General features: G+C 29.2%; 1 protein-coding gene across 1 annotated transcript; it reads left to right on the top strand.

Moving 5' to 3' along the window:
- The first annotated feature begins 12,938 nt into the window (after positions 1-12,938).
- On the top strand, positions 12,939-14,563 carry LOC142329470 (uncharacterized). Its single transcript, XM_075374140.1, has 2 exons — positions 12,939-14,019; positions 14,559-14,563. Exons 1-2 carry the CDS (start codon positions 12,939-12,941, stop codon positions 14,561-14,563), a joined length of 1,086 nt encoding a protein of 361 aa, XP_075230255.1.
- The last annotated feature ends 2,715 nt before the right edge of the window (positions 14,564-17,278 follow it).

Raw genomic sequence — 17,278 nt, 5'->3', positions numbered from 1 at the left:
TCATCTCAAGATCTACGGTCGTGAGACGAATGAGTTGAGATTCCATAAATCCAGCTCCATTTTGTGCTCCCGCCGCTCGCTGGCGCCACCGTTACCATAGGCAACCGTGTACCATCCCCCTAAGCCCCAAAAACCCACCCTTCCCCCACCTCATGAATTATTGATGGAGAAATAACAATGGCGACATCCACTTCAACAATCGGACGTGCGGTAGCATTGGTCGCTATAGCGCATGCCCCAATATATCCTCCCTTCTACACGATCTCTTTCCTCGTATCTTTTCTCGCTCGCTACATTTCGCGGCAGACGATCTGAACGGATGCCGAAGTAATTTTGTTCTAGTCCGGTTTCACTGCGATGAAATCTAACATTTATTTCCATCGATATGCTAATTTTATTTTACTTAAAATAAGGAATCGTTACAATATATATTTTAAAGTAACTGCGGTATTGGATTATTCTCTAATTAATATTACTGACGTAATAAACTAAACAAACAACAATAATTAACTAAATTCAAAATATTAATAGGTATTTTGAATATTAAAACAAAAAAGGTCTGCTACGTACGTCGTTCAGATATAAAAATTCAGGTTAATCTAATTAGTATATTACTTCTTAAATTTATTATTATTATTTCTGTGTTGTTACTATAAAACGGTAAAGGTTATAACCCACATCGTAAATTGAGGGTAGAACCTACTCCAATCGTGAGAAAAACGACATTTAGGTTAAAATAATCTTAAAAAATTTCAAATCAAATCCATTTTCAAATTTTAAGTCATACCCTTCTTCCCCTTTACTTTATAATTTAACACATATTTTTAACATCCCTGCAAACATTATTTTGGTCACAAATTTGAATCCCATTAAAAAGATCATTCAGCACGATTCATGCAACCCATTTAATAATTTACGTAAAGTGCTACATCTAAGATCGTAAACAACTTGGCAAAGGATAGAACTTAGTCTAAAAACCGGTATAGTTAATCTCAAAATAACAAGCTTTCCATGCTGGGTTTATTAAGTAAAGTGAAAAATGATGACGTTTCGTTGCATTCTTCGCTGAACGAATCATACGTATGTCAAGATCACCGAAAGGTTGAAGATGTTCAACTCCTTAAATAACTCTTATTCTATTTAATAATGGCTGTATAATAAAATCAGCACTTGTTCTCTACAGTTTTATACTGTAGCTCTTGTACTGTAGGATTTTTACACGGGTCATAGCCCTGAGAAAGATTTTTACTGACAGGGTAAATTAACAAATTATTGTACGTATTTCAGTTTTAAAACGTAGCATTATGTACGTTGTGTGTATAATGTACACATGTATATATATATATATGAACAGTATGTGTATGTATTTATATATATAAATACACACGAATTATATAATATATATACACGTGTGCATTATGCACACAACGTGCATAATGCTACGTTTTAAAACTGAAATACGTACAATAATTTGTTAATTTACGCTGTCAGTAGCAATCTTTCTCAAGGCTATGACCCAAATTACACTTTTATTACTTTTGTATATATATATATATATATATAGGAGAGCTAAGAAATTAAATATTAAGTCAAATAGAAAAGTGTATCATAGGATGTTGATGATATAAAATATCTTTCCAATAAATCATGCGTATAATAATAATAATAATAATAAAAGTACAATTCTCATTTTTTATTGCTTTTTGAAAGACACACACACATATATATATATATATATATATATATATATATATGTATATACATATAATATGCCCAACAGTTGTAGGCAATCTAATATGGAATACCAGTAACTCTCAAATATACAGCATCCTGACTACCGTACGGGTAGACAGTTATCAATAAAAAAAATCTGATGTATGCACCACATGACTTCCTTGTACGCCTATTAAATTACATACACACATTTTCTTTAAATGAAAAGTACATAACATTTTATTTTATTATTATTATTGAATTATTATTTATCATAAAAATATTTTTACAATCACAGGTTAAAAATTATTAATAATTCAATTTATTTAAATTTAAAAAAAAAAAAGTTAAAAAAGAGATGAAGTCTGATTCGAACAGATGTGCCTTCCCATTCTAAGATGCAAAAATATCATTAATTAAAACTTTATTTGGCTATAACTCTGGAACCAATGAAAATAAGTACTACGTACGATATATTATTGAAAAGTCCTCAATCAGGGCTTAATATTGCAGTTAAGAAAAAGTCCAAAATTGGAATCTGTTTGGATTTTGGGCTTTTTTGGACATTTTTAGTTCAGATTTTTAGATTGCAACGAAAAGGGGAGGTGCACAACTAGATGTTACAACAGTCCTAAATCCAAAATTTCATCATTCTAAGGCTAATCGTTTTTGAGTTATGCGAGATACATACACACATACGTACGTACAGACGTCACGACGAAACGAGTCATAATGGATTCAGGGTAGATCAAAATGGATATTTCCGTTGAAATCTGAAAACCAAAATTTTTCGCGATCACAAGATTTCCTTTACTGCGTACAAGGAAGTAAAAAGGCACACCATGTCAATTTTACTATTTTAAAAACTGAAAATCAAATGATTTTCCATTGTTTTTTTCACTACGCCAAATATATTGTGTCTATCGAAATGTAGATTATTTTTTTTTTTCTTGTCTTCAGTCATTTGACTGGTTTGATGCAGCTCTCCAAGATTCCCTATCTAGTGCTAGTCGTTTCATTTCAGTATACCCCCTACATCCTACATCCCTAACAATTTGTTTTATATATTCCAAACGTGGCCTGCCTACACAATTTTTTCCTTCTACCTGTCCTTCCAATATTAAAGCGACTATTCCAGGATGCCTTAGTATGTGGCCTATAAGTCTGTCTCTTCTTTTAACTATATTTTTTCAAATGTTTCTTTCTTCATCTATTTGCCGCAATACCTCTTCATTTGTCACTTTATCCACCCATCTGATTTTTAACATTCTCAGATTATATTAAGCATAGCAAGTAAAAACTTCATCTTGTTTACTACAGGGATTGGCTGTATCATCACTCTCAGGGCAATCGCTAGTATCGTCATTTATATATCAAACGTTTTACATGCATTATTCGGATAAGGAAGATTGCCAACTCTTTTCATAGAAAACAATCCATCATATATACTGCCTCCATTGAGAATCTTAAAAAAGAAGCATTTTCATTTAATTTTTTTAAACCATATTCAATGATAATAAAAAATATATTTTACAGTTAATTTTTTATTTTTATACAGTAAAATATTTAGTGATTAATTATATGTAAAACAATTGATTTTCAAGTTAGAGTTGTTTAATTTTTTTATATGATTTCAATTTGTGAGTTTTGGAAATATTCTGATTAAAACCAAAACTTGCTATTACTCTGATTTTTATTTAGTTTTTTTTTTTTTTTTTATTTCGGGTAGTTAATTTTTATTTCTACAGCTTTTTTTTTAATAGCAGAAAAGGTTTCGGTTTCGTTGAAAATTACACCATTCTTTTTCTACCGTATAATTTACCTTATTTTTAATAATAGTCAAATTTCTTAAATTTTTGTTTAATGTACTTCATCTTTATAAATCCTTCTGGAACTACATCATCTACAATTTTTTTTTTTTATTGACAATATAAAAAAAAATTATGACTAACCTAAAAAAAAATAAGGTATTTTTACTCCAGGTTATGTTCTTTAATATAAATATTTTCTTGCAGGTTACTGGAAGTACAGTTCTATTTTTTTAAGTAGTTTATAAAAAAGCTGACACACACAGTTATAGGATTATCCTGTCATGCGGCTTTTTTCCTTATACACACAACTTAATTAAAAATATTTATCATTTTATTTAAGTATAATATTTTTTGTTTATTTAACTCAGTGATTCGGTATGCGCGCGCATACCGTACTTCATTCGCGCTGGTGTGTCGGTACGAGCGGCCACTTTAGATACTTTTTTATACTTCAAAAAATTATTAATTTATTTAATTCTATCGCTCACCTGTGACGTCACAACATATCAGACGACTATAAACAAACCCACTAGGTTGGTCTAGTGGTGAACTCGTCATAGCAAATCAGCTGATTTCGAAGTCGATAGTTCTAAGGTTCAAATCCTAGTAAAGGCAGATACTTTTATACGGATTTGAATACTAGATCATGGATACCGGCGTTCTTTGGTGATTGGGTTTCAATTAACCACACCTCTCAAGAATGGTCGACCAGAGACTGTACAATACTACATTTCATTTAAATTCATATATATCATCCTCTTAAGTAATACCTTACGGTGGTTCTGGAGGCTAAACTGAAAATAAAGAAATAAAGAAGACGACTGCAACATCTTTACGTCAGTGCTACACTAGCGCTCCTTGTGGTGAAAGGAGGTAATAATGGCCCAGTGTACCCACTTAGCCACTAGTTTATTTAGAAGAATTTTTGGGGTGGTGTTGCGATTATGCAAAAATCTTTTTTGTTTGTTTAACCTCCGGGACCACCGTTAGGTATTGCTTCAGAGGATGAGATGAATGATATGTTGCGTGTGTGAAAATGTCATGCCTGACCTGGATTCGAACCCAGGACCTCCGGATGAAAGATCCCGGGATTGAATCTCGGTCAGGCTAGGCATTTTCACACACAATGCAAATCATTATTGGAAATATTATTATTTTTTAATTGCTAACAAATGTGTCTAAGCAAATATGACCTAATTAGGCGAAATCTCGAGATACTGAGGGTGATCTTGCTCTACAGCATTACCCCTTTAACCTTTTAAGTTAAAAATTTAATGCCATCAATACCCCTTATACAGAAGTAATCTGACCAAGTTTGGTCAAAATCGGTCAGTAGTTGGAGATATAAGGTGATTTATGGTGCGACACCGAACATACACGTACATACGAACGTCCGCAAAATTTCCATCCGGTTTTTGGGGTTCATTAGGTATCAAAACGTAAAGATCCGATGCATATGCCCAAATACACATTTGGGCATATATACATATGCCCAAATTGAACCGATTACAATACTTTCCCTTCTAAATTTCAGTTTTTTCTATAGGGAAAAACCGAAATTAATCAAATGACACAAAAAAATTCACCGTAGACCCGTAACTTATGCTCCAAGAATTTTATTACACCCTCATTTTACTGTTGGAACAGAAATTAAGGCAAATTATTTCGCTAGCAATACTTGAAAAACAAAGCGTTTCCGCGCCTATATATACATTTTACTCCTATTGCGTACGTTGCAATCTGTTCAAATAGTAAAAGCAATCCGCTCCACAGCCCAATGATGGCACCTGATGATATGTGTGACATCCTGTGACTACACCTTTTTTTTTTTTTTTTTTTTTTTTTTTTTTTTTTTTTTTAACCTCCGGATCGGCAGTTAAGCAATTTTTTTCCGCAGAAGATGAGATGAATGATTTGTAGCGTATTTGAAAAATGCCATGGCCATGCCTGACCGGGATTCGAACCCAGGGCCTCCGGGTGAAAGGCCGAGACGCTGTCACTCGCACCACGGAGGCCGGCTGATGAGGTGCACCACTCGCTACAACTAATGAGGTGTAGTCTTGTACAGACTTAGGCCGACCTTTCTAAAACGTGTAGTTAATTAAACCCCAACCACCAAAGTACACCGGTATCTAATGATTAGTATTCAAATCCGTATAAAAGCAACTAATTTTCGAACCTCAGACCCTTCAAATTAGAATCTCAGCTGTTAAACAAATGATTTGCGATACGAGTTAACCAATAGGCCGGAAGGGGAACACCGATAATTAAAAAACGTTAACTTTATTTTCATCGATAAAATAACATGTTAAAAAAACTAATTCCGTTTTTTCGTGAGACACTCTGTATAATAATTTTGTTTGTCGTATTATTATTATTATTATTTATTTTCCTTTATTTGTTTATAATATTACGTAAAAATATACTACCTTAGGTTGTTTATCACAAACAAATAAAATAAGAAATATTATCTTTATTAAACTTCCATTAGTCTTAATATACATAGACTTAATTTTTTAATTATATAAATTGTAACAATCTGATAAAGATGATGTAACGCCAGCTTTTATTTTAATCTTGCCGTTAAAGTAGAGGAAAAAATAGTATTAAAATTTGCAATATATAAACTGCGCTTTTTATCAAGAAAAATACAATTTCAGTACTTTACTGTGATTTTCGCTTTCCGATGAATTAAATTTTTAAAATAATAATAATAATAATAATTGCTATGAAAATGTTAAATTTAGTTAATTTTACTTTATTATTGTCTGTCTCTTCCACATATAAGGTGAGTTATAAATATCAGAATAATTTTAGTTTTCTATATATTTTTTGTTTTTGAAATGTTACGTAAAATTATTATAAAAGCCAATAGAAATTTCGAGATTGAATAAAAGTCCCGAATAACGGTTTTTTAAATATCTGTCTGTGGGTAATTTCTCTCGAGGTTTAGATAAAACCGAAAGTGGTTTTTTTATGAGGTGAATGAGAATTATCAATTACGTACCTTACTTAAAATATGATTATTATAAAAATTAACATATATTAGTTGAAAAGTACAGAATTAGAAAAAGTAGGCTACTCTTATGGTATATTTAATAACTAAATCTATTTTAAATGGCAATACGAGTATTATCTTTTCAAATAGGTCAATGCCAAAGTTTTATATCTAAATATTTCATATACGTTTTAACCAACAAACTATTTCATAATGAACAAATATAATTTACAATAAAAATATTTCTCAGAAACAAATTGTTTTATTTTAAAAAAAAACAGCTTTTGGTTTAGTAGAGTCGGATATTCGAAAGTAGGATAAGGTCAGCTCCCTACAGGACATAGGCATTAGAAAACACTTACTTTTGCTATCATAATTTAAAAAACTACTCTTAGGTAGGTCCTTCGCACTATATCCGACAATATTTTCTTTTATTTCTAACTAAATGTTTTGAGTTCCTGATAGCTACCATTTCCTTTTTGACAGTGCATAATTTTTATTCTTTTCTTTTGTTCTTTGCATCTTCTTTGTGTAGTTTCTTATTTTATCACCGTTTTAATCAGTTTTTATGATATATACACCCTGTGGCTTCCCAATGGCTTCCCAGTTTTGAATTGTTTTGATTAATCTTCTATTCTGATTTACTGTCCTCATTGATTCTTCATTTTTTTACTCTGTTTGTCCATTAGAGCTTTTCCATTCTAAGTTTTAAATGACCACAGCCTTTCTTGCCCGATTTTCTTGTCGTCCATGTTTCAGCTGCATACGGAAAAACAATCTAAAATTAAAACAACACAAGATGTCTTAAAGTCTAACGCTATCTCACTCTTTTATGCAATTATTATTTCTTTCTATTGAATGTTCTCTTAGCTTCTGCTTTCTTGTTTTTATTCTGTTTGCCTTTTTCCAGTCATTCTTTAAGATATTTACTATCAATACCGTTTTATTTCTCCAATTCTTTGTTCATTTTTATCATTAATTGGGTTATTCCATCCTATCCTCATTACTTTTGTTTTCTAATTTTGAAATCGGTTGTTCAATATTATCCAGTTAATATCATGAAGTCATCATGTTATATGGAATACTCACAACTTATTTTTTCTCAACTCGTTGATACTTTTATTCTCTTCTATAGAATTTTTTATCATATCCTCAATACAAGTATAGATATCTATCTATACTCATATATTCAGTGTTCACCTCTTCTCAGATCAAATCATTTAGTTTGTAAAGTCTTTATTTTCATTCCTGATTTCCGATTCTGTTAAAACTCTTAATTATAATTGATCTTCAATCATATCAGTTTACTCTTTGCCTTTTTAATTCTTCAATTATGTTATCTCGTTTGACATTTTATTGAAACTGAGAATTTTTATGTAAATGCATAAATAAAATGCTTTTCTTTGTTTTTTGCATTCTCAACAATCTACCAATTATTTTATTTTTTATACGCAGTATTTATTTTTTAAGTTGTCATACAATTCGATAGCAATTAAAATGCAGTCAAACCATCCAATAAACATCAATTTTTCTCGTACTTTCAAACTTAATTCATAATCAAAGGTAAATTACTCTACTACAATAAGTTAACAAAAAAATATTAATAATAATAATATCAGATACCGGTCACCTGTGTGTCAATTAAAAGTTAAATTTGGTATCAATCATGGAAAAGAAAATTGTCCCCCATCAATAATATCCCTAATTTATACGTCGTACTAAACGAAATAATATATCTGGCGACCGAATTATTTATCTAACTTGGTAAATTTCCATTTATTTTAGTGATCTCTACTGACTACGTAAACAAAAAGAAAGCAATTCTTCTATAGAGCAGCTTACTCGGATACACTCGTACATATATATATATTATATGTATGTGTGTGAGTGTGTGTGTGTGTGTGTGTGTGCGCGCGCGCGCGCGCGCGCGAGTATATACGAGTCGGAATATTTCCGACAATGAGTAATGAACTAAAAGAAAAAGAATCTTTTGCAATTTCTTAAAGATCGGGCATGTATGCCTCAGTGTATATGTTGTTCATGTGAGGGTCTATTTTTCAGTTACTCTGTAGTTAATATCCTTATGATATATATGTAAGGATATTTGCCATGATGTGCAGATGAAGAAAAAATATAATACTGTTTCAAGAAATCCTTATGTAACCAACTTCCTGGATATATTTAAAAGTTATAGTAACGTTAGAAAATTAATAATAATTTAAATTTTATGAAATATTTGTATCATAATTGTCTCATATTATAAATATATTATCTATAAAACTGAATATATGCACAAGATCACATCATTGTTTTCTTTTTGTGATAGAGCGACACCTGAAGATAACTTTGGGTCGAAAGTATTACTATACTAGCTGCTCTATATCTTTGCCGATAAGTTTGAAGCTTAATAACTCGTTTCATAATAAACGTAAAATTTATGCCGGATCTTATTCTTTTTCTCATTTATTTTTTGATAACCTGTGTAATTTAATCTTATTATTCACATTTTTCTTCAAAAAAAAAAAAAAGAAAAAACCGACAGTGAGTTGCATAACTTTTATGGCTACGCCGGTCAAGTTTTAAAATTCACTTTTTCAATTCAATCATTTTAAGCTATATTTGTGTATCTTTATTATAAAATAATTCATCTTTATTGAAAAATAATAACCATAATTAAGAAATCTTCTTTTTTTTAAATATTTATTTCTAATTTTATTATATACGAGGTGCGACAATAAAGTAATGATACTGATGTGAAAAAAAATGTTGCTTATACGTGTTCACTTATTAGAGCACAACTCACGACTGAGCAGTTGCATCAATGTGCCGCTTGGACTAGAAGTAGCTTATAGACTAAGGTCAAAGATGGTGTGCCTACACAAGCTGCAGGGTTGCCACATCTTGCACAGAAAAATCAGTCTCATTACTTTATTGTCGCACCTAGTATGTTACATAAATAAATACAAAGAAAAACGATTATTTCTATTCTTGTGGAGAACTTAATTAAAGTTGAACGTGGGACTTGTTTTGTGTTCTTCAAAAACGAAAAATTTATTTTTTTCATTGTGGAGGCTTCCATTCTGAAGGGGAAACATTCGGGTAAATTAATTTTTAAAGAAAATAATCCGTAAGTGGTGATAATAAATTTAAAAAATCTGATGTGGATACCAAATGATTTCCTTGTACGCCTATTAAATTACACATACACATTTTTTGCTGCAGTTCATTTAAACTTATTTCATTAAGATCAGAAGAATTATACCAAACTAAAGAGCAATTAAATGATTGGCAACAAACAACAAATAAACAAAATGATCATTAACTCCTACTCAGGGAAAATATTATCCGACAATATCAGAGAAGTAATGATGAACTAAAAGATAAAGAATCTTTTACAATTTATTAAAGATCGAGAAAATATGCCTCAGTGTACATGTTGTTCTGGTGAGGGTCTATTTTTCAGTCACTCTGCAGTTAACTTTAATGTAGATAAAATTAAACAGAAATTCCAGTATAATTAAATAAAATTAAGCAAAAATTAAACTAGAAGATCTAAAAATAATACGGTTCTAAATTATACAAATAATATTAAGTAATCAGATGTTTCACCAAATCTGTTCTGGTGAGGGTCTATTTTTCAGTCACTCTGCAGTTAACTTTAATGTAGATAAAATTAAACAGAAATTCCAGTATAATTAAATAAAATTAAGCAAAAATTAAACTAGAAGATCTAAAAATAATACGGTTCTAAATTATACAAATAATATTAAGTAATCAGATGTTTCACCAAATCTAATACATATAAACAAATGTAATAATGCCTATTAAATTACATATACACATTTTTAAAAGTACATAAAATTCTATTTCACGAATAAACTTCTGATTTTTTTCATATTTTTTTTTTATTGTTATTATTGAATATTAATTACTGTAATTTTTTTTTACAATCACGGGTTAATAATTATTAATAATCAGTAAATTTAAATTAAAAGAAGATATTTTTAAAAAATTAATTAAAAAAAAGTAGATGAAGCACGTTCGAACAGATGTGCTTTCCCTTGTAAGTTTCATATATTTCATTAATTAAAATTTCATTTGGCTATGACTCTGGCACCAATAAAAATAAGTACCACTTATGATATACCGCTGAAAAGCTCTCAATAAAGGCTTATTACAGCTGTTAAGAAAAAGTCTAAAATCCAATTTTTTTAGATTTTGGGCTTTTTTGGACACTTTTAGTTAGTCGAATGCAATCGAAAGGGAATGTGTACAACTAGATGTTTCAACAGTCCTAAATCTAACATTTCAACATCCTACGTGTAATCGTTTTTTGAATTATGCGAGATACATACATATGGGCGTATAATAGGCGTGACGTCTATACGTACGTATAGACGTCACGCCGAGATTAGTCAAAATGGATTCAGGGATGGTCAAAATCGATATTTCCGTTGAAATCTGAAAACCGAAATTTTCGCAATCACACTACTTCCTTTACTTCGTATAAGGAAGTAAAAATGTCAACTTTTGTAAGAAAAATATTTTGCTAGAGTGCTCCAATAAAGATTTGAAACTTTATTTCGGCCAGAATAACCCCATTCCTTTTGCTAATTTTTACAAAAATTCTATATATACTTTCTTCCTGAAGGTTCTTCACTACGAAGTTTGAATAAAATCGATCAACGGGGTCCAGAGTTGTAAGACCAGATACAAGCTTACATACGTAGACAGCACAAACGTGTGGCAAAAATTCATATTTTTTGGACAGGCAGCATTAGAATAATTTTTTTTGTCGAATAATAAGTACAATTTATTTAGATCTATTTTTCTGGTTAAAATTACTTTTTAAATGTCTCCTTAAGGCACAAAACTTAAAAAATTTATTTTTAGATTTAACTTAAAAACTTAAAAACCAAGTTTTTAGTTTAAAAACTTAAAAACCAAGTTTTTAGTTTTTTTTGGCCGATTTATAAACTTTCCCGTTATAACTATAGCTGTTGGTGTTGTTATAACTATACAGCTATAATTATAACGGTTATAGTTATACCAATAGCTGTAGTTTTATATATATAGCTATATATATATAGCTATATATTAATATTATTATATTAATATTATTTAGTTTATATATATATATATATATATATATATAAACTAAATAATAAAAAAAAAAATTTTTTTTTAATTTTCGTCCTAACATGACTTTACAACTCCGTACTCAACGCACAAAATTAAATTTCTACAAATAAGCTCTTATTATCAAATAACTCTCTTTTTCCTGTTTACCCTCCGGGAATTATTTCAGACCTGTTCAGGTATTATTTCAGAGGCTGAATGAGGATGATATGTATGAGTGTAAATGAAGTGTAGTCTTGTACAATCTCAGTTCGACCAATGTGATGTGTGGTTAATTGAAACCCACCACCAAAGAACACCGGTATCCACGATCTAGTATTCAAATCCATATAAAAGTAACTCCCTTTACTAGGACTTGAACACTGGAACATATTACCAAATAACCAAGGTTGTTTAATTTTTCGAGCCCAATTTGGGTGTTTATCGACCAGTCTTCATTTATCAACCACTTTCTACACGTGAATTATTTAGTCCAGAAACAGTTAGTTTTAAAAATTAAATAACTATTACGTTTGTTTTAAGAACATAAAAATCATTAATCCAAAACTGTTAGACAACTAATTAATTGCACATGTAAAATATAGGTTAAAGTTTCCGCTACATTCAGATTTAAATCCTGTAACAGCCAGGAAATCTTGATTTTGCAGTCAGTAGTAAACAGCTGATAATTACTACTTAATGGTAGTTCGATTCATTTTTTTCCTGTATGAGAATTATTCCATTTAAATACATAAAACAAGAACGATAAACTTCCAGTGTAGTAAATGGAAAACCTAACTGAACTACTTTGGATTTAGAATTCTCTTTTCGTATTTCACATAGGAGTAAACTTGAATTAAGTTAAAAAGTAGTAAAAACATTTTCTTTCACTTTTCTTCAGTTTTTTTTTTTGTAAGAAAAATTTTTGTAATTGATATTAATTTTCATGGATTAACTAAAATATAAAACAATTTCCCGCAATATTTTACAACTATTATTTAAATTTCAAATTAGAAAAAATATAGGGTGATTAAATAATTTTATTTTTTTAAATTTATGTAGATCAGTAAGAATGAATTATTTACATACTTTATTAAATATCATAGAATTACACAACTTACGAAGTTCTTTGCTTTAGATAAACAAACCAAATAATCATTTCAATTATTTTTTTTTTTTTTACTGAAAGATAAAAAAAATTAACTGATAATTATTACAGGAATGATTTTTAATTTTTATAGGTTAAAGAAGAGAAAACAATTTACTCGCATACTTCAGATTTTTTAACGGTATCAAAGATGCCGGCGTTCGTCGATAAAAGTTTATTAATTAAACGAATATTCCAAGGCGTAGGAGCAAAATTAATTACAGCCCCTCGTAGATTCGGAAAAAGTACTAACCTTGATATGCTGAGAAGTTTTTTATCTATACCTGTCGATAAATACGGTGACCGAACGAATCAAAGTTATAACGAATCGTATAAAATTTTTAAAAAGCTTAAGATATATAACGACAAAAAGTTTTTCTACAAAAACTACCGTATGTATCCTGTAATTTATATAGATTTGAAGGCGGATTATCCGATTACAAGGTATGAAGATGTAATCGAAATACTTGGAGATAAAATACACGATAGTTTTAGCGAACATAAATATTTAATTTACAGCAAGAAACTGAATAATGAAGAAAAGGAAAGATGTAGACAGTGGTGCTGTGAAGAAAGTTTTCTTAAAATGTCACCGAGAGAGATAAAGATCGGTTTGAAACAGCTAAGTAAATTTTTATATAAGCATTTTAACAATACGAAAGTATTCATTCTTATCGATGAATACGATTCTATAATTATGAGAGCTTTATTTAAAATAGATGTTAAAGAATTAGAAAATATTGTAGAATTGGTGATAGGACAGATTTCGATGCTTTGTAAATCGAATAAGTACGTAGAAAGAGCCGTAATAACAGGAGTTTCTTATATAGCCGGTGTAGGGCTTTCGGGGTTGAACAACGTAAAAGTATACACTTTTTTATATAACCACCCGTTCGTTGAATTCTATGGTTTTTCAGAAACCGAAGTCAAGAATCTTTTTGAAAATCCTATAATTCATTTAAAAAACGATACGATAAGAAAGGCTCGCGAATGGTATAACGGTTACACCAGTACGAAAGGTAGAAGAATATTTAACCCGTTTTCTATATTAAATTTTCTACAAGACGGCACGATAAGTAATTACTGGATAGAGTCAGGATATATCGATCGACTTACGGTTCTATTTAAACACCCGTTTATAAAGAAAATAATCGAAAAATTACTTAATCGTAAAAACGTTTCGATCGATTTCCATCACCGTATAGAATTAGAAGACATAATAAATTTAAGAAGTATTTTTTGTAAAAGCAAAAAATATATAAAACCAGACTATAATCTTTTGTTTTCTCATTTAATCGAACTAGGATACCTTACGTACGTATTCGATCCAAAAAACGGTAAATTGCTCATAAGGATACCTAATCGAGAAATCTGGGAATATTTTTTTTCTAAATTAAAAACTTATTATATTTCTGAGAAACCGGTAAAAAATAGATTACTAAAAAAATTTAATTTTTATAATACTAAATACTGGTTTAATGAAATTCATAACTTTTTGGAACAAACCTGTGGTCTTGCAAATAGTATTTTTAAAGTAGTTAAAAATTTCATTAACATAAACGATACAATATGACGATTTTATTTATTTATATTATCGATTAAATTTTATATTTTATTTCTGCTTGCTATTAAATAAACAAACACGGTTTACTTATTATTTAATTAAATATAACGTAAAATCTTTTAATATTACATGTAATAAGAGTTAACGTAAATTATGTTTGTTAGTAGATAATTAATTATTCTGTTTGGGTAAATAAGGATTTTATAGGCTGAACGTATCGATATGAAAATTTTATAAGGCTATAGAATTACCATCCGTAAATTTTAACAAAAGCATTATTATTTTTTCCATCATAGGTCTAACTAAAAAAAAATCTGACAAAGAAGTTGTATTATTTTTCTGGAATGAAAAAGTTTTTAGTTATATGAAAAAAGTATTTTCATTACATGAAAAAAGTTTTTAAAAAATTTAACAAAAAAAAAATCGATTTTTTTTTTTTTTTTTTTTCAGCTCAGAAAATTACATACATACAATTTTTTTTAGAACTTAAAAAAAATGTACTTGATTATGAAGAATGAAATAAAAATACAATGTTTAATTTCACGAAATAGAACAAAATATAGAAAAACATTTTTTTTCTTCAATTTTTAAAAGAATAAGCTGTAAAAAATTTTTAAAAAATGAAGATGATAAAAAATATAAGAAAAAGATTTAATTTTATTTTTACCTACATGAAAGAAAATACGAAAAAGATAGATATTTTAAACAGTCCAGAATAAAAATAAGATAGTATTTAAATAAATAAAAAACTTGAATACTCTGAGAAAAACTAACCGCTGTGGGAAAAATTTAATTTATTAACAAATAATATTTTTAAGAAAATAAATAAATTAAGATGTAAAAAAGAAGAATAATGAAAATTTATGTTATGAGCAAAGAATATAATATACAATTTTCAAAATACGTTTATTTATGTACTAAAATTACAAAGGATATACGAAATAAAGAACATATCAGAACAGTCGTGAATACCCGGAAATATTAAATTCAGAAAGAAATCTTCTGATATCAAATATAAATTTAAGAATTGAAATAAATATTTGAAAGGAATGTTTTTATGAGCCACATTTTATTGCACTGAAACGTGGTCGACAGGAAAAACAAAAACAAAAAACAGAGACTTTAGACATGTAATATTACAAAAGAATATTAAAAATGATTTGATAGAAATAAAGATGATTTAGCGGGTCCATATATTAATATATCCAGGATATAACTGGTTTTGGAAAGGAACGTAGTAGAGGTAAAAAGAAGTAAAGAAGAATATAGAACAGAAATTGAGGCTCTAAAGAAACAGGAGGAAGCATGATGAAACAAAAGAATGTTTCAAAACAAAAAGAAATTGAAAAGTCCAGCAAATAAGTCAAACTGAATGTTGCTAAAAAAAAAATATAACAGGTAGGTATCAAAAAGTACCTGAAATTTGATTACTATATTAGAATGTATGAAATTTTTTAATAAATTTATGATTTTTTTTTTAATTATAGTAAAATGTTAAGTATTAGTATGTAAATTTTTATTACTTTAAGAAATTAAAGATGTACTATATTAAAAGATTATATTTCAATTAAATTGATTTAATTATCTGATAATTAACAAAAAATGTGCATATTTGTTCATTTTCTACCGAGATTTCTAAAGTAATTACATATTATTTTGTTAATTTATAATTTTAATTATAAATACAAAATGTTTTAGTAAATCTTGTAGAATAAGTCACACCTAAAGTCTGTTTCATAATTCTACAGTTAATTATTTAAGTTAAGTTAAATCATAAGCTTACAATTACAATTGAACAGACTAGTTATTATTCTGTAATTTATAATTCTATTGATTTGTTTTTATATCTTTCGCTTTTCAGTACTGGACGTTAACCTTTAAAGAACTTTGCTATGTCAAGCTTATACAGAGGCGTGCTAGGAAAAGCATACTGCTAACAAAGATAAAATATTTGAATCTTTTAGTTTTCAAAAACATATTAATGTCTATTAAGTACAAAAATAAACTTTTGTTAATTTGTATAAAGTCTTTATTTTTTAAACATATTAATTTTATCTTAGAAAATTGAAAATTCAATTCATAGTATATTTTTAGAAACCTTTACAGGCTTTTAAAGTTTTACGATGTCATTTTTGGTTTCTAATAAATGAAGATAACTCGTAGGCCACAGCCCAAGTAGGCCCTAGGACCTATCCCAGGGCTACAGAGCACGCTTCGCTCGCCATTCCCGTCTTGACAGGTGGACCGCCTCCTGGACCGCCGTAGTGTTCGTTACCCTCATAGTTGTGAGAATAATACTGATAAATAACAACTAAAGTATTCAGATTTTTAGGGTGTATGTATGTATGTATGTTTATTCCACCATAGCAGCTCAACGGCTGAACCGATTTAGATGTACGACCCCGCGTTAGAATCCTTACGTGCCATATAAATATATATATGTGTTTAATTGTAACTACAAGGCCAAAAAATCTATATATATATAAAAATGAATGTTCATCTGTCTGCATATCTCTTATGCCTTCCTAAACCGTTCATCCGATTGCGATGAAACTTTGGTGAGTTGTTGTGGGCACGCCTGCGAAGGTTTCTGAATTAGTTTGGACCCGCGCTGGGTGGCGCTGGAGTCGATATATTTCGAAAAATTGTATTTATGGTCCGATTTGGCTCATATTCAGAATATACATTAGTTTTGTGAAAAGACAAATTTTTTCAAAAAACTATAACCGCTACGTGACGCCGTGTCGAAACAAACAAATATACAAACAGACTTTCTTCTTCTATATATATATAAAAGGTAATGTTCGTATGTATGTCCGGTATAAACTAAAAACTGCTGGACCGATTTACTTGCCGGAAAAAGGGAAAAGGGAAAAAGGATGTGTTTTAAGATCTGCTACGATGTTGAATGAATGAATTACGGTAGT

This window comes from Lycorma delicatula, chromosome 8 (assembly GCF_047948215.1).
Source record: "Lycorma delicatula isolate Av1 chromosome 8, ASM4794821v1, whole genome shotgun sequence".
NCBI classification, from domain to species: domain Eukaryota; kingdom Metazoa; phylum Arthropoda; class Insecta; order Hemiptera; family Fulgoridae; genus Lycorma; species Lycorma delicatula.
Note: the sequence above shows the minus strand (reverse complement) of the source record. Positions and strands in the feature narration are given on the sequence as shown.